Source organism: Rhipicephalus microplus, chromosome 2 (genome assembly GCF_043290135.1).
Source record: "Rhipicephalus microplus isolate Deutch F79 chromosome 2, USDA_Rmic, whole genome shotgun sequence".
NCBI lineage: Eukaryota > Metazoa > Arthropoda > Arachnida > Ixodida > Ixodidae > Rhipicephalus > Rhipicephalus microplus.
In genome coordinates this window covers 205,906,628-205,925,168 of record NC_134701.1, presented here as the reverse complement: position 1 = coordinate 205,925,168, position 18,541 = coordinate 205,906,628, and the positions used below count along the sequence as shown (strand labels likewise).

The 18,541-nt window shown below is 48.1% G+C and overlaps 1 protein-coding gene across 1 annotated transcript in view; it reads left to right on the top strand.

Moving 5' to 3' along the window:
- Positions 1 to 9,178, top strand: part of LOC142796497 (uncharacterized) — a 32,989-nt gene extending 23,811 nt beyond the window's left edge. The window contains exons 2-3 of the mRNA XM_075887272.1: positions 578 to 886; positions 5,744 to 9,178. Coding sequence (XP_075743387.1) covers positions 578 to 886; positions 5,744 to 8,353 — 2,919 coding nt within the window. The 3' untranslated portion in view covers positions 8,354 to 9,178. The remainder of the gene's footprint in view (positions 1 to 577; positions 887 to 5,743) is intronic.
- Positions 9,179 to 18,541: the final 9,363 nt, after the last annotated feature.

Here is an 18,541-nt window from a genome sequence, read left to right as displayed (position 1 = left end):
AAGAGTCGTTGTAGATAGATTGCATTCGATTGACGTAAGTCGAGCAACGGTATAAACGGTACCCGCGAAGCCCTTGATATGGAAGAAGTGACATGAGATGACCTTTATTTGAGTCGTGAGGAACTGGGATATATAAGGGAGCTGAAGGCCCAGCCAGGTACTTGATGAAATAGTAACTAAATGTTCTTTTCGCTTCTGTATTTCCCTTGCTGGGAGACGGGCGTGGCTATGCAATGAGTGAAAGAGAAACCATTTGTAGCACCAAGCTAAAGCTTTCCATGAATCACCCTCCACCTGGCGGACTTCCGCAGAACTGACTTGCCAGCTTGGCTGTACATGTCTCCAACGTGACTGCGTTTTTTTAGCATATGTATGGTAAGGCATTATTATTCTTATATGTGGGAAGCAGTAGTGATGAAGAGCAATAAAGGGTATAATGACATCGATATATAGTTCTTCTAGTAGTGCAGATAATATTCTGAGCCTTCTAGAAAGCCAAAGTCCCGTTGGTGGAGAGATTACTGAATTAACGGTTAAACAAATCAATCGATCAACCGTGACCTGCTTGTTTACGCAGCCGTGGTTAACGGCGCTCTGGCTCCTGCCGCTGGTGGTAGCCTCCGCCAGCCAGTCCTCGGCAGGTGACGGCAAGGAGCAGTCAAAGGCCTCCGCAACGGCAACGCGCTCCCGTCGTGGTGCCATGGAGGACCTGCAGTCGCAGATCCGCTGGGAGTACGGCGGCTGGCGGCCCATCATGCCCGGTAGCCCCTTCTTCTTCGTGAAGACAAGCCGTGCCGTGTCGCTGGACGGCAGTGCGTCTGCACTCACGCCCGTCCGGATGCGCGCGCCGCAGTTGCACAACAGCATCCACAAGGACGACTCAAAGGTAGGCTCTTGCTTGAACGAGGCTCCATGTCCCAGCTGGTTGGCTAAGCCGCGTCTTTGAGCGTGTACAGACGCAATCACACTTGTCTAGAGCGCCTAGACGGCCGTGTCAGCTACCGTTGTATGCAGAAATATGCTATGACCACCGCCGTAATGATATGTAACACATCATACTGTACACGTTAGACCGTTGTGCTAATTCAAGCTTGAATGGAAGCTCGTAGGGTAATGTCAGGTATATAGCATCTGGGGACAGCAAGTGTCCACAGCCATGCGCTCCACTGCTATTGACAAGTGTGACTCTGTCTGTACAAGGAAAGCAGAGCGGACAGACGACAGATGCATAAAGCGCTCTTCCGTTTAGCCCATCTACCGTCCTGCCTGTTGCACTGTGCGCGCTTCAGATTTGAAGCTGACGCAAGATAAAACAGACAGCACAGTGAAATATTATCGCGGTTACTTGCGTATCTCACTTGACAAGCTGAGGCGTAGCGCAGCATTGCGCTAAGCTGCTGAGTATATATATAGGAGTTCGTGGGTAGAATGTTAGTGACATCATCCACACTCAATGGAAATAGTCGAAATGCAAATGCGCACATTTGGCGTGCACTGGGCACAAGTTAAACACCATGCATAAAGAAAGAAAAAAAGGAATCCCGAATCTTCCAGTAAGGTGTGCCTTGTAAAACACACCATATAGGGGCCCGTACGAGCATTGAGTTTAAACTTACGTAATAAGCGGCGTGGCTTTCAGAGTGAACCGAGTGGTCGTAAAAAAGTGTACAAGATGCTCATAATGAAACCTTCAGGCAGGTATCTGTCCTGGAAACATTACTTCCACATTTAAGGACTATGTACGGCCGTTTGTGAACAACTGTGGCTATTGCGCAGTGCCACCCTGCCACATATGTGTAAGCGCATTTATTGATAATTTCATTTCATTTTTCCCCACTCCTCCGCTCTGTCTTTCTCATCTTTCCACTTCCTTTTCTCCCAGAGCAGGGTAACCAAACGGACTGCTTTCTGGTCGAACTCCCTGCCTTCATTCCTCTTTCCTGTCTTCCACGTTTTTTATACAGCTCAAGTGGGCTGTCAGCATTGACAGGAAAACCTTCACATCGTCAAAAGTCAATCAGTCTAAGTGTACTTACGTGTCTTGAGTTGCCTTGCGTGTACGTATATATATGCTTTATGGCAGTCGAGGCCCCGCCGTGATGGTCTAGTGGCTAAGGTACACGGCTGCTGACCCGCAGGTCGCGGGATCGAATCCCGGCTGCGACGGCTGCATTTCCGATGGAGGCGGTAATGTTGTATAGGCCCGTGTGCTCAGATTTGGGTCCACGTTAAAGAGCCCCAGGTGGTCGACATTCCCGAAGCCCTCCACTACGGCGTCTCTCATAATCATATGGTGGTTTTGGGACGTTAAACACCACATATTAATCAACCATGACAGTCGAGAAAAGTGATCCAATGTTTAGTCGTTTCAACAACGCATTCTGATGAAGTAGTGAGGTACTTAGTGTGGTCAACCAGAACTCTTAAGCTTACATGGCCACGCAGTCTCAGAACAGTGCAACAGAATCCACTGCGAGTGGGGATTAGCCCACGAAGGCGCACTTACTGAGCCACTAGCTACATGGGTTCTCTTGTAGCACGGCGACCATTCGCTTATACGCTTACACCAGCATGCTTTCCTCGGTGAGGAACTTATTCAAAAGCTCCGAATTAGGCCAAAGGAGTGAATAATATTTTTTCTCTCCCTTGTTTTTTCTTACGTCTCGCCCAGACATGTAGGTTAACGGATTAATAATATTTGAGAAATATATTAGTACTCACTAATTCCGATCACGCATCAACCCTTGTGACGGAAATTATGATACATTATGATGAGCGCACGTATGTGGTAATCTTGCAGTACTATTGCACCGAGTCTTCATTTCGGCATAGCGAGGCTTGTGACAGGAACGGGTGCGGGTCTCCGCAATGGTTATGTGATATTTTATCCAAGAAAGGCGGTGTACACATGAAATGAATGCTTCCTATTTATTCCAGCAGCGCAGCGCTGCTCGTCGGCGACCGTTGACACGCATCAGGCCAACTCAAGAAGAGCGGACAAAATGCCCTAAGCACGCAAGCGAGCTGTCTGTTTGACCACTACCAGCGCTGTGTCCGCATTTCATGCGCTGAAGAGTATTCGTGAGAAAGACTCCGCGAAACGAGCACCGAAAGGCATGAGCGCCACGTCACACACTATGGAGACCCAGACCAGACGGAAGTGGCGCACGGAAAGCGCAGCACACGGCGCATGCAGTGATTCTAACCGGCCGTCATGCGGTGACAAATTCGCTCGTTCTATATTGCACCTCATTACACCGTGAGTCGCCGGCCCACTTATGCGGTTGTGTCCCGAGATAGTGCTTTGCACGACTTCAGAACGCGCGGCGCCTGCGGCACACACCGCTGTAGCAGCTCATATAGGACTACCGCGCCCATTTGGGAAAATAGAAGCAGCTCGTGATAATGGGCTTTAGTTTGTTGTGCCCCCATTCCACATCGGTTGAAGCCCTCTGTGCAAGTAATGGTCGATGCCCAAAATGATGGCTGCACGTGCATTCACTGTTTGAACAGCCACAACAGGGGTTGGTTGGTTGTACAGTACTTGGGGATTAAAACATGACAATCCATGACTAAGTAACTCGCATACTTTCGTATCTACCGTCTGCAGTTCAGGTCATATCGGCGTAATTTTGATCAGAACGCGTAGATGAGAGCCAGAACTTTCTTGAGAAGCCAAATTCATCGCGGCATGACGATGTTATCTCAAGGAATCATACATACCAGTCGTTATAGAAAAACTGATGCAGCGTTTCAAGCAGTGAGTACTACACATAGCTAAAATTTGCCGCACGTGTCTGAGACACACAAAGAAGGAATGACACAAGAAAAAAAGCCAAAGTGGTTAGCCTCATAGGCGTGCTCAGGGTTCACCATCAGCAAGAAACGATGGGGGGAGGGGGAGAGGTTTGTCACAGTGCTTCCTCACACTTTTTTGAGATGGTCGCTTCACAATAGGCGAAAAAACGGCAAATGAAGCAACGATGTGTTTCACGTGATGGGCTGCCTTTGGTTCCTCGCTTTAAAGGGCCACTCACCACCACACGTTTAAAGACGAGAAGGTAATTTCTCCTCTCCTTTATACACACGATGCATCCTTCTTGCCCCTTAGTTCTTGAATGCACGTGAACAATATAAGCACTAAGTGCTAGAGCCTATCAAGATTTCGCGCTTCTCGGCTGCACGCTGTTGTCGCCGCTTACGCAGTTGTAAACACAAAAAAAATGATGTTTGGACAGTTGATTGTGCGCCATATTCATGTGAGACAAAAAAGAACAGATGGGCGGCTGCATGGCAAAGCAGTGCAGGAGACAAATCGCATGTGATATTTTCGCGTATATCAATGAATCGAGACCATGTACGCTGTAGACGTCACGGGAACAACTGTCTACGTCACAGTAGTGCGCCAAGAAGAACGAGAAATATCAGGAAAGAATATTGCGCTATCTTTTGAATTTTGGGAACCTGGTGAGTGGCCATTTAAGCAAGTAAAGAATGCGAAGTAGACCTCTCGGAACACAACAGCAGGTGCCACCTGCGCCGTTGAATAGCTGCGTGGCCATAACCCTGCTTTTTAAAGGGCCAGTCAACAGGCTCCAACTTTTTTTTTTACATCCCCCAAACCAGCTCGCGCATCTTTCCTACGCCTGACCAACCTTTTTCCACGCGCATTGACGTCAACTTGGTGATCGGCGACGTTGATTTAATTACTGTTTGTTGAGACTTGGTTTGGACCAATCGACGAGCTGCGTGCCACGTCACGTCGCCGATTGCTGAGTTGACGCCATGCACCCAGACACAGCCCGCGCAGCAGCCAATCGAAGAGAAGCGGTATACAACGCCACCTAGAATATCCTCACTCAACTGCAGCTTGTGTGTACTTCCATGAGACAGCGCCGTCTATTATACTGTTCGAGAGATGCTGCCTTCCTTTTTTCTCGTCTCTTCTTCTCTCGGTTCCGCCACACGCAGTACAAGGTAAGACTAAGAGGATCTTCGCCCCTAAAAAGATAAAATGCTGCTGACAGATAGGCTATGTTTGGTTAACCAAGCCTTGTGTGATTAGCCTGGTATGGGAAGTAGTATAAGCCAAGAGGCTTAAATTTCCTCGCATGCTGCACTGGCCTTAACAGGATGATTGGAGGGAAGGCTCATTGGAGATAGGCAAATGAATAGAAAAATATGGGCAGAAAAAGGGGTTCACATCTCGTATCGAGTTGCGTCAGCGAGCAATGTTCTACGATACTGCAGTATGAGCTAATATAGTGAAAAGAGGCTCAGTAAGCCAGAAAAACACATAAAGGCGAAAGATGGGTGAAGACACTATGCTAACGTTTCTGGTACGGGATGACATCATACATTTTGTGGTGTGTGTTTGAGCCCAGTAGAATGCCCATCATAAAAGTGAACTGTACTGCATTTCAACGCTGGCAGAAACGAACGTAGCAAGCTTAATTTTTTTGTTAGCGACATCAAGTCAAATACGTAATAGCAACTTGAAGTGAGTGACGTCACACTTGCATATACAGGGACTGAGATTCGAGTGCAAATTTCAAAATATGGGGCTTTAGCTTTCTCTGTCTATATGCTAAGTAATCCAACAAATGCCACAGTGTAGATAACCCTCATCTCTAATAATCATTTTTACATTTGAACAAATTAAGTGTTTTTTGCCATTTATTCCAAACAGCTTGCATAAGAAGTAATCGCACGTTTATTTTGCTTATTCTATGATCAAACGCAGGAGGACCTCAAGGCAGAAGCCTCCAGTGCGTCGGAACGAATGGCCGAGTCGCAGTCCTTCACTCGCCACGTTCCGATGGGCGCTCCAACTGTCGGCAGCGGGGCGGGATGCTGTGACTTTCAGCCGGTGCTGTATGTAAAGCACCAGTCCAATTCCTATCAACAAGCCAAAGGTTCGAGCCCGGCGTGGCAAGCCACAAAACCAGAAACCAACTTGGCAGGAGACGATGACGAGGACTACCAGAAGGACACCGGAAAGCCCGAAGGCGACCTCAAGTCGAGCGGCTCGCAGATTGTGCACGGAAGCCCCATAGGAGATGAGAGACCCCAGCTGCCCCACCAACTCCTTCAAGATGGTCAAGATGCTCAATCGTCGCATTCATCATCGGCGGGCCTCGAGAGCGTGTTGAGCAAACTGCCGCTCTCCATTCACCCCGTGCTTCAAGGTCAGGGCGAGCATATAATGTCAGCCCTGTCGGGTCTGGACGGAAGCATCCAACCGGCCAACATTGAACAACTACTGCAACACGTGCACGCGTCAGGTGGTGTAGCGCCGGACATCGAACGTCTGATAGCAACCATGGTGAACTCGGCCCACGGGGGTCAAGACCACGGGCCTGGATTACAAGGTCCCAATGCCCACCAAGACAGTTCAGTGCCAAACCTGCCACCTGGCGTCCCGCTTGCTCACCCGGGTCCAGGGGGCCAGTACGGTGAGCACCCAAAGGCTCCTCCGTACCATCCACGTCCTGACAAGAACATTTTCCGCTGGTACCCCAAACCGAGGGCTACTGCACCTCCACCACACAAGCCCACTTACATAGAGATGCCCAAAAAGCCCGGAGACATGAACAGCAAGCAACAAAATTCACAAGGAAAAAGCTACGGTGGGGGTGGCTTGACCGAGCAGATGCTCGTCCAGAACGCACTTCACGCTATGCAGAATGTGCAGCACCAAATGATGGGGGCGACGCCCGTACACTTGGCTGTCGTTCAAGGTCCTATCCTAACAGGCAACGGTGCTCACCACCTACCACAGCACGGACCATTGCAACAGCTGGAGGCTCCCCCACTGGCCCATCACTACGGCGGACTAGATGGCGACGTGGCTCACGCGGACAGTCAACAGCACTTCGTCACTGCTAGGCCTCACGATCCTCCCAACTTCGACAGGCAAACGCCCAGAAGACCCCCACAACAGCTGCTGCCACCCCCACCGCCTCCACCACCGCAGCACCTGCAGCAGCGTCCACCACCAGAGAAACAACCAGACCAACACCAGCCACACCAGCAGTTGCAACAGCACCATCAAGAGTACCAGCCTCAACATCATCAGCAACATCAACAGCATTCTGTTCCTTATCCGGGATACCAGGAGCATACCATCAGCGCCGAAATTGTCCGTGGGCGACCGCAGGGAGATTACGACCCTAGACAGCCTCCCAGAATCCACGTAGAAGACGTTCCAGCTGACGTGCTGGCGACAGGAATCCATCCAAGCGGCCACCCCATACGCGTTGATGGCATCAACCTTAACATCATAGCGCCATCCCCACATGAGCAGCCACCGTTCCCTCCAAGGCACGCTCAGACGACAGCTTCACCTTCTCCCGCTCCCGTGTTCACGCACTACCACAGGCCCGAAGACGTTGCGAGCGCGCCCTTCTTCCAGCACCAGCACCATCAAGACACTTCGCAAGACACTCACCAGCATCACAACTACAACGCCACTGCGGACGCCACTGGCAATAAGGAGCACTACTATGACCACCCGTCCTATAACCACGACGACCGTAAACAAGACAATCGAAGCCATGGAGATCCCGTTTACCACGAAAGCCAGAAGGAGGGACACTACCAAGACAAGGCTCAGGAGGAAGACAGTGGAGAGCCGTCCAAGGATGACGGGGGTCACACTCCGGACTCCGAGACAGAAGAAGTCGATTATGACCAATACACAGATGAGATTACGGAGACCCCTGCTCCAGACTCGAAAGGAGTCAGCGAGACACCACAGCAGGAACAGAAAGACAAGAATACGCAGAGGGGAGCTATACATTTTCACCCGATACAGACAACAACCGTGCAGAAAGAAGAGGACAAGGCACAGCTGTATCACGCTTACTATGCGCCAGCCCAACACAAACCACCTCCAGGGTACGTGCGAATGACAGTGGAAGAATTTAATAGGCTTTTCAAGGACGCCGAGATTCAATTCATTGGCTCGGAAAGTGATCTGAACAAAAAATTGTCTGGGAAGACATCGCAAAGCAAGGTACAGTACTCGCAAACTGAAGACAAGGACTCTCAGACATCTACTGTTAAGATCGAGACCGTCGGATCTCAGGCTGAGGAAAAGAAAGTGGCGATAAAGACCTCCGTTTCCGTGAGCACTAGCACGAGTACGGGTAACAAGGGCGCCTACCACTCATTCATCCAACCCAGGGAGAACGCCGGCCGTGCAGCAAGCGACCCACCTCTGGCCCACCTGCAAGCCACCTCGCGCAAGACGTTCAAGACGACCACGAGCAAGCCTTCCACGCCAGAAAACAAGGACAACTCCTTTGGGGCCAGGATCAAGATGCCAAGAACACAAAAGAGCCAGTCGTGATCCTGGTCTGCGTATATGATCTAGTGTCTTTCTTTTTTTAAGAAGACAAATGGTCAGCCAAGAAGGCTGGTCTTTGCCGCCTTGTACAACACTGCCTACAAAAAGATCACAAGTACAACTCCATAGGGCGGCAAAGCTTTCGCCTGTAAATTGGAAGAAAAGAAAGTTACCATGGCAAAGGAAATGCTCTGCGATATCCACGATTAGTCAACGTGTGCCGAAGAGATCTCTTCGAGTTGATGTCACGCGCCGCGAAGAGAACAAAGAAATAGAAGATACTTGAGCACGAAAAGGGAAACATTTAGAAAATTATGAAGACAAAAAGAGAAAGTGAAGTATTCAGAGCAAATTGAGTTGAAAATAACGAAACGGTGTAAGCTACACGAATCACAAAGATGGGTGGGAAAACTGAAGAAACCGCGTTTTCGTGCAGCGTTTGCCGGATGATTGTTCTACATGTGTGCAAGTGTGTGCGTGACTTTATTGTGATTCTCTAGCATCAGCATTAGCCTGTGTGAGTGTAATATAGCTCCACCGCCCTCCGTGAAATGACGCCAAGAGGGACCAAACGCTTCACGCCACCGGATTTCAACAGCCCATCTTTACTTCGTCGCTTGTTCAAACGCCGTTCAAAGAACTTATTTATTCTTACCTCGGAACTAACCGGTAAAGATAGTGAGTGTGAGTGAAACTGAATGAAGGAGGCAGCATCGTTCAGATTTTGATCTGTAAACGACGTCGGGCTCAGACCGCAGCAAGCACCAGATGGCGCATCTTGTACATAGTGTAATTCAGTCCAGTAAAGCCGTTTGTATGAAGTCTCAATCATTCATTGTTCAACCCACAGTGGCATCACGTGGTATATAACGTAAACACACTAGAGCTGCGGTACGGCGATCAAACTAGAACATGAATTTCAAATGCTACAGCCCTACTATGCAGCAGATTTTTGTGGTAACCATTCATCACATGAAAGTATTCCACGCGCCCCTCCAGTATTTCATTAAACGTGCACCATGCGGTCGTGAGTGAAACGTTTAAATGTCTATAGGCGAACAATAAATGCCTATAGGGGAACACTAAATGCTATGGTGGAACAAACGCCTACTAAAACGTCTGGTCACGAATTGCTGTGCCAAAAAGATCACTTATGGAACACTTTTTGAACAAGAAAAAGAGAGAAAAGCTTGGTCCGAGAAACTTCTTTCTAGCCTGCTAAATTATAAGGTTTGTAGAAATTCACCCCTTAATAATTATGCCAAGAAGTTTCTAATGGGGCCTGAGGTGCGTATTTATCATCAGTGAGATGTTGTCAAAGGCCTTATAGAATTATCTTGCGAGAGTGGCCTGAATACAATACTTTGAAGGGTCTTCTGCTGTTCAAATTCGTCCGTCGCCATCTTCATTATAGTAAGCAACAGTGTCTGTATGTTTCTGTTCACACGCATTCCTCTTCGCCGAAACTCAAAACTTAAATATCAACCGTAGTACCTTGATTTCCTCATCTTCTAATAGAGCTATGGCGGTGAAAATAACTCCACCACAGTTCTCAGAGCTCGACTTGTCGATATAGCGTAATCAATGTTTCACTGTAGCATCCCTTTGCAACAAACATGAACTGAGCAACCAGCTTGCTTTCCATGCTAGTTGCCCTCTTCCATCTGCAAGCGCGTCACTTTCCGTTCCCAGACTGTGTGACTAACCTGCCGAGAGCGTCCGGAACAAACATTCTTTTATGTGCGCGTATGGCTACCATCATAGAGTTTCCTAATATACCCTAGAGGGAACTCTGGCGCTAGTGTCTACGCGAGCTGCAACGCACGGCGCTTCAGCGAGCATGGGAATGATGGGTAGTACACACATTTGTCTAATCTTCGTACTTCTGGCTTGCTTCTGGCTCCGTGTGTGTTCGTGTGGCTTGGAGCAGTCTTTTACGAAACAAAACATCAGCAAATGTTCAGAGGTTGTGCTTCACTGCCTTATTTCTTTAAAACTTACCCTTTCAAATCAGGTCACGAAGTTCAAAAGGGTTTATCCTTTTGTTTAAAATGAAACCGTAGCCAGCAATAAACGAAGCCGCAAGTACGATTCGCCACCCGCAAGTACGAAGACTAGACAAATGTGTGTACTACCCATCATTTTCATGGTCGCTGAATGATCGCAGCACCAGAGTACCCTCTAGTTAATTTTAGGAAACTATATGGCTGCCATATGGCAGGATTGTAGTGGCAGTGGGAACGTTAAGTTCGTCCAAACTACGCAAAATTATCTGGCTAGCTTGGAGACACTTTGCGCGGTGTGACTGAACGCACCATGACTGTGAGAGAGAGATAATAAATGTTTTAAAGAAGAGAGCTCAGGAGAGGCAGCCTTACTTCATGATGCCTTGAGCTCAGGCCACGTCCTCGGATGTTGTGACTATAGGCTCCGTTGATCGCCGAGGTTGGAATTAACGGCCATTCCCGGGACAAATTAAATCTATTCCGTCTTACGGTGAGAGCCTTGGCACACTACGAGACTGACGGAATTTCACTAGTCCCTGCGGTGTCAGTTACACGTACCAGGGCTAGTTCGATATTTGCAAACACCACGCCACTTCATACATGGTGCCACTATCGATACCTAGATTAAACAACAACCATGAAAACTCCCCCGAGATGACTCGAGCAACAGGACCAATTGAAAAGTTGCATGGAATATCTGGTCGTCGACGCGGCTGTATATTAAAGGGGTGTCCGCAGTTTGGTGAACATGAACTCATTGTTACCGTTACACAAGGGCTACTAACTGCGTAATTATACGAATGTTAAAGCATTCTAGAGGGGGCCAGATCACGTTGACCTCTTAGAGGCGAAGCTTATTCAAGCATCCGCTAGAAGTGCTGCTTGACCCAGGAGCCCTATAACGAAAGTTAAGTATGGCGTTCACATCATCCCGTGGTAAACGTGCAGGTCACTCTCGATTATACCGATGTCTCTGCTCACAGACCATAGGCTACCCTTTAAACGCCAGGCCAGTCGATGTTGCTGGTAAGCCAACGATGCGCACAAAAATACTACACTTACAAAACCAAGTCAGTGTACTTTTTATAACGCTTGGCTGAAATCCCGAAAATGCGGCACAGACAAATTATTCGCCCCCTGCCTCACATCGAAATCGGTTCCCACAAGGCGTGGAATCTGTCGAATTGTTTTACACATATTGCTGCCCTGTGGCCAGGGTGTAGAAGTAGTGGCAACAATAAATTAGTAGAAAAAAAGGCAAACCGAAAAATTCGGCAGATCCCACTCCTCATGGGAACCGTTTCCACGCGATGCATACGACGATTTATTTGTCTGTGCTGCAGTTTCGACTTTTGAGCCAAGTGTTACGAGGTGGCTCGGCGTGTTTTTATAGCTGTTGTTGTGGGCGCTTCGTGGGCCTGCATCGGGCCCACATTACGTCAGCATCTGGTCTTCCTCCGAAGCAGCTCGAAGTCCCGGCGTGGCTTTGGGGTAGAGTACCCGACGCCAACGGAAAAAGCTCGAGTTGGATTCCTGCTGGTACCACGATTCCTATTCTTCGCGTTCGTCGAGCTAACGCTCGCAATGGTGGTTTTTCGTAACGCTCTCGCATTTACATTGCCACGTCGGTTCTCGCTGTTCCTGAGTGGAAGTGAAGTGTCAGTCACCTTTGGTGCATAGCCGCTCACCACGTGCGTGGTACGCGGGTAACTGCCACACGTGCATGAAGGGAAGATGTTCGGCGATGTACGTGACAGGTTTTTCACGTTATTCACATCACGACCAAGCTGTTATACCCATAAAATCCTCTTATCCCCCCTTACCAGTTTTGGTAGACGCCAAGTTCAGGAGGTGATAACGAGAACACGGAGACGTAGGGGGATACATACATACATACATACATACATACATACATACATACATACATACATACATACATACATACATACATACATACATACATACATACATACATACATACATACATACATACAAATAGATAGATAGATAGATAGATAGATAGATAGATAGATAGATAGATAGATAGATAGATAGATAGATAGATAGATAGATAGATAGATAGATAGATAGATAGATAGATAGATAGATAGATAGATAGATAGATGGGCTGAGTAAGGCGGAAAGAACAGTGCTGGTACGCAGCTTGCAAAAAGGTTGTCACAGGCACGGGACACTTGATTTTTTTCTGAACGGCCCACGGCAACGAGTAGGAGCGTGTAACGTATTCTCACGGTTTCCCTGCGGGACACTAGAGTGTGACATTCGGTGACGGACAGCTACAATTCAGGAGATGCTCAGACGAAACAATTGCTGGCCGGTGCCCCGCCGCGGTGGTCTAGTGGCTTATGTACTCGGCTGCTGACCCGCAGGTCGCGGGTTCGAATCTCGGCATCGGCGGCTGCATTTCCGATGGAGGTGGAAATGTTGTAGGCCCGTGTGCTCAGATTTGGGTGCACGTTAAAGAACCCCAGGTGGTCTAAATTTCCGGAGCCCTCCAATACGGCGTCTCTCATAATCATATAGTGGTTTTGGGGCGTTAAACCCCACATATCAATCAATTGCTGGCCGTTAAGACCAGGAGTGCTATGCAGGATGACGCGAGCTTCTCGGGCAGACGAGTTTGCCCCGAGCTCGCTACACGGCGGCCATAGTAGCATCAAGACAGTGCGGAGCGCGTGACAGCAGCGTTGATAAAGAATTGCTACAAGAAAGCGCGTGGCGTTGGAAACGCATGTGGGACACTGCGGTGGTTATCAAGGAAACACCGCGTGCAAACACGTCAGGGCCGCCACTCAGTCAATATTGTAACAGTTCAGCGACGTTCAGCGTGATTGTCGGGCTATCTTTTTGTCAACTCAGCACGCGCCTCCCGCAGGCGTGTTCGTGGGCGCTTGTCCCCTTTCGGGCAGGCTCTTTCGTTTTTCCTGCAGCATGGAAATGTGCGCACTTGAAGGCAGCAAGGGTCCACACGCAGAACTCTCGCGCTGCTCTCGTTTCGCATCTATCAAATATTGCAACTAAATATTGCCCCGCCGCGGTGGTCTAGTGGCTAAGGTACTCGGCTGCTGACCCGCAGGTCGCGGGTTTGATTCCCGGCTGCGGCGGCTGCATTTCCGATGGAGGCGGAAATGTTGTAGGCCCGTGTACTCAGATTTGGGTGCACGTTAAAGAACCCCAGGGGGTCAAAATTTCCGGAGCCCTCCACTACGGCGTCTCTCATAATTATACAGTGATTTTGGGACGTTAAACCCCACAAATCAATCAATCAATGCACCTAAATATTATGACAGGTTGTCACCAGCGGTGCTCGCATCATGGCGGCAACGCGGCTGTGAGTGGAGTCATCGTGAGCGCGGGGAAGTCAAATGCGATAGCAGCGACGTGATGGTAAAACTTTTGCTTCTTCGTGTGAGTGAGCATAGTGTGCGCGATAAAGCTGATAAATGAATCGTGTCACTCGCTGGCGTTGTGGCGTGAGCACTGCTTTTCGGCAAAAGCAAATGTGGTGGGCAGACCCGATCTTAGCCGCGCCCATCTGTCAATCAAACTGATTGACACGTGAACTCGGATACATACTCGCTGTCAAGGTGCCTGTGTGACTGTCAAGCATTTGATGCGGTGGACGCTAAGCAGCAGCTTCTTTGCATCTAAAACAATTTGGTCATCTTGCACTATATGTGCAAGGCTGGAGCCATAGAGGACCTGTGGTAATCTACGTCTTCCAGCTTTTCGATTCGGTCGTCTACTTATCTAATTTGTCTGCTTGGAAGTAAGGCCGCATCAGCTCTGTTTTATATTTGATTATACCAATTACCTAGGGGACATAATAATGGTCAATTTTGTCCTAAATAATAAGGTACCAATTAAAACGTCAATAATTATCTCGGGTGCAATTAACAAAGGCATTATTAGTGTAGAGCTATTTAACGTAATTCTTATTAGTACGATCATAAGTGTCATCATATCATTAAGGTATAATTACCGTGGTTTTACCTAGCGTGGACATGATTAACGAACTAGCATGGTTTAGTCAGTGCATTTATTGGCATGTTTTAGTTAGCATGGTTCCAGCTTCACGTGGCTCCATTTCCATGGTCTAATTAGGATGTGGCGTAATTACGTCGGTCTTACTAGGACTTGGCCTAATTACCTCATAGCATGTCCTGACATAACTCAGCAAATATACCGCCCAACTGAATAGCTAATAAGCCGCCCGCACCGGCTCGGGTGCTAGCGGACGGTGAAGACAACCAAGGCGTTCACCAGCCAGGCAGCGCGCTCGAATGTGCAGGCTGGAGAAGATGACTTGATCAACACGTGGCCTCAGGTTTAGCTGCGGTTGCGATGTTGTGAAACTCTCGACCGGAACCACGGTGCAAAAATACTTTAGGTGAGCAAACGCCGGGACTATCCGTTGCCCGATAATGCTCTTCTTCGCAATGAGCCCTAGAGATGGCGCTGCAAACTTTGCCCCGGCTTCCCTTCTCCCTCTTAATGTAGCAAAGCCCCGTACGTGGGAAAGCAGCAACGCTCATTTATCGTCACCACAACACCCTCGCTGCACTGTCAACCTCCTCCCTTATCATCACCTCTTTCGCGGCGTCACTTTATGCGTGTCGCGTGGTTGTTATCACGACGGTTTCCAAAGCTGTTTTCTCAGATTTGGAAACCATCGTCCATAGAGTTTCTTAATATACACTAGAGGGAACTCTGGTGCTAGTGTCTATGGGAGCTGCAACACACGGCGCTTCAGCGAGTATGGGAATGATGGGTAGTACACACATTTGTGTGTATGACAGAAACAGATACGCAAGAATCCAATCAATGAGCTAGCACTGAGAGGGAAAATACCGGAATTCAGAGTCTCGCTTCAGAACAGGTAATCAATGAGCTAGCACTGAGAGGGAAAATACCGGAATTCAGAGTCTCGCTTCAGAACAGGTACTCGGCTCTTAGTGAGGAAACCAACCTTAGCATAGATACAATGAATGATAATCTGACGAGTATCATTACGGAGTGTGCAGTTGAAGTTGGAGGCAGGGTAGTTAGAGAGGACACTGGCAAGCTTTCCCAGGAAACGAAGAATCTCATTAAGAAGCATCAAATCATGAAAGCCTCAAGCACAACAGACAAAATAGAACTGGCAGAGCTTTCGAAGTTGATTAATAGGCGTAAGGTATGCGATGTAAGAAGGTATAATATGGAGAGAATTGAACACGCTCTGAAAAACGGAGGAAGCGTCAAAGCAGTGAAGAGGACACTTGGGATGGGCAAAAATCAGATTTATGCACTAAGGGACAAAGAAGGCAAAATAACTACCAATGTGAATAGGATAGTTAAAATAGCGGAGGAGTTTTACAGAGATCTATACAGTAGCCGGAACAACCACGACTTTAATACTATAAGAACTAGCAGTAACCCAGATGACACCCCACCAGTAATGATAGAAGAAGTCAGAAAAGCTTTGGAGAGAATGCAAAGAGGCAAAGCTGCTGGTGAGGATCAGGTAACATCAGATCTGCTGAAAGATGGAGGACAGATTGTGTTAGAAAAACTAGCCACCCTGTTTATGAGGTGTCTCCTGACGGGAAGAGTATTAGAGTCTTGGAAGAACGCTAACATCATCTTAATACATAAGAAAGGAGATGACAAGGACTTGAAGAATTACAGGCCGATTAGCTTGCTCTCTGTAGTATACAAGCTATTTACAAAGGCAATTGCTAACAGTGTAAAGAAAACGTTAGAATTCAATCAACCAAAAAAAACAAGCAGGATTTGGAACAGGCTACTCAACAATCGACCACATTCATACTATCAATCAGGTAATAGAGAAATGCTCAGAATATAACCAACCACTATACATAGCCTTCATAGATTACGAGAAGGCGTTTGATTTAGTAGAAATTTCAGCCGTCATGCAGAGACTGCGGAGTCAGGGTGTCGATGAAGTATATATAAACATCCTGGAAGAAATCTACAGGGGATCAACTGCTACCATAGTGCTTCATAAAGAAAGCAACAGAACACTAATCAAGAAGGGTGTAAGGCAGGGGGACACCATCTCCCCAATGCTATTTACCGCGTGCTTACAGGAGGTTTTCAGAAGCCTAGAATGGGAACAGTTAGAGATAAGAGTTAATGGAAAGTACCTTAGTAACCTATGCTTCGCCGATGACATTGCATTGCTGAGTAACTCAGGGGATGAATTGCAACTCATGATTACGGAGTTAGACAAGGAGAGCAGAAAGGTGGGTCTTAAAATGAATCTGCAGAAAACGAAAGTAATGTACAACAACCTCGGAAAGGAGCAGCGCTTCGAGATAGGTAATAGTGCACTTCAAGTTGTAAAAGACTATGTCTACTTAGGGCAGGTAATAACCGCGGAGCCGAACCACGAGATTGAAGTAACTAGAAAAATAAGAAGGAGGTGGAGCACATTTGGCAAGCACTCTCAAATTATGACAGGTAGATTGACACTATCCCTCAAGAGAAAGGTATATAACAGCTGTATCTTGCCGGTAATTAGCTACGGAACAGAAACCTGGAGACTTATAAAGAGGGTTCAGCTTAAATTGAGGACGACGCAGTGAGCATTGGAAAGAAAAATGGTAGGTGTAAGCTTAAGAGACAAGAAGAGAGCAGAGTGGATTAGGGAACAAAGGGGGGCTAAGGATATCATAGCTGAAATCAAGAAGAAGAAATGGACATGGGCCGGGCATGTAGCACGTAGACAGGATAACCGCTGGTCGTTAAGAGTAACTAACTGGATTCCCAGAGAAGGCAAGCGGGTATAGGGGGAGACAGAAGGTTAGGTGGGCAGATGAGATTAAGAAGTTTGCGGGTATAAATTGGCAGCAGCAAGCACAGGACCGGATTAACTGGCGGAACATGGGAGAGGCCTTTGTCCTGCAGTGGACGTAGTAAGGCTGATGATGATGATGATGACAAACATTTGTCTAATTTTCGTACTTCTGGCCTGTTTCTGGCTCCGTGTGTGCTCGTGTGGCTTGGAGCTCTTTTTTCACGAAAACATAAATTAGCAAATTTTCACCGTTTGCGCTTCACAACCTTATTCTTTTAGACTTACCATTTTGTATCAAGTCACTACGTTCAAAAAGGTTTGTTCTTTCTTTCAAAACAAAACCGTAACCAGCAATAAACGAAGCCGCAAGTACAATTCGCCGCCCGCAAGCACGAAGACTTGGCAAGTGTGTGTACTACCCATCATTCCCATGGTCGCGGAAGGATCGCAGTGCCAGAGTGCCCTCTAGTTAATTTTCGGAAACTCTATGCCATCGTTTACGTGCCTGGTGTGCTTTGAGGAATTCGCCAACAGCCCGCCACAGTCCTCAGTCCGGCGAGCCATCTATCAGCCTGCCGCAAACGAGAACATAATCGGCCCCTACCCGCCAAATTCTCGCTAAGCGGCGTTCACTCACCTGAAGTATTCTTGCACCATGACCGGAACGAATCTCAGAGACAACCCTGTTGATTATTCTATAGTAGACTTATAGAAGGCGTGAAAAATATCAAAATAAACCTAAACATGTCGTGCCTTTAAAAAAAATGGCAGCATATCCACGGAGTGAATGATGGGGAGTGGGGCGAAGCATTCGTCCGTCCATTCGTTCTTGCTTCCGTCCGTTCCTGCGTAAATCTCTGTAACCGTCCATGCGTCCATCCACCCGTCCGTGCGTGTGTCTGTTCGTGCGTCCGTCCCTGCGTTCGTCCATGCATCCGCGCCTGCGTCCATTCATGCGTCCGTTCATGCGTCCATCCATGCATCTGTCTGTGTGTCCGTTCGTCCATCTATTCAGCACTCTAAGTACCACCATCTCGCATCTTTTCATCATATATTCTCCATATAGAAGCACCGCCATCTAGCAGACATTTCAAGGACTAAATGGGAGGTGACACATGCACACTTTCTTACGGCTTGCGCTTCGGGTTTACTTCCCACCTTTAACCACCTCGAGTTCATGGTATTGTTACGACCGGCCCTAGGGAACCAAGCAAGAAGAGTTTGGGGGAGAACCGGTTCTTGACCGACGGGGTCGTCCACCCCCACCTCCCCATTCAGGCTCCTCCTCTCACCGGGAGAACTCCGGAATCTGCTGTGCGTTCGTGACCATGTTTGGTAACATTTTAGGGCGCCGTGACCATA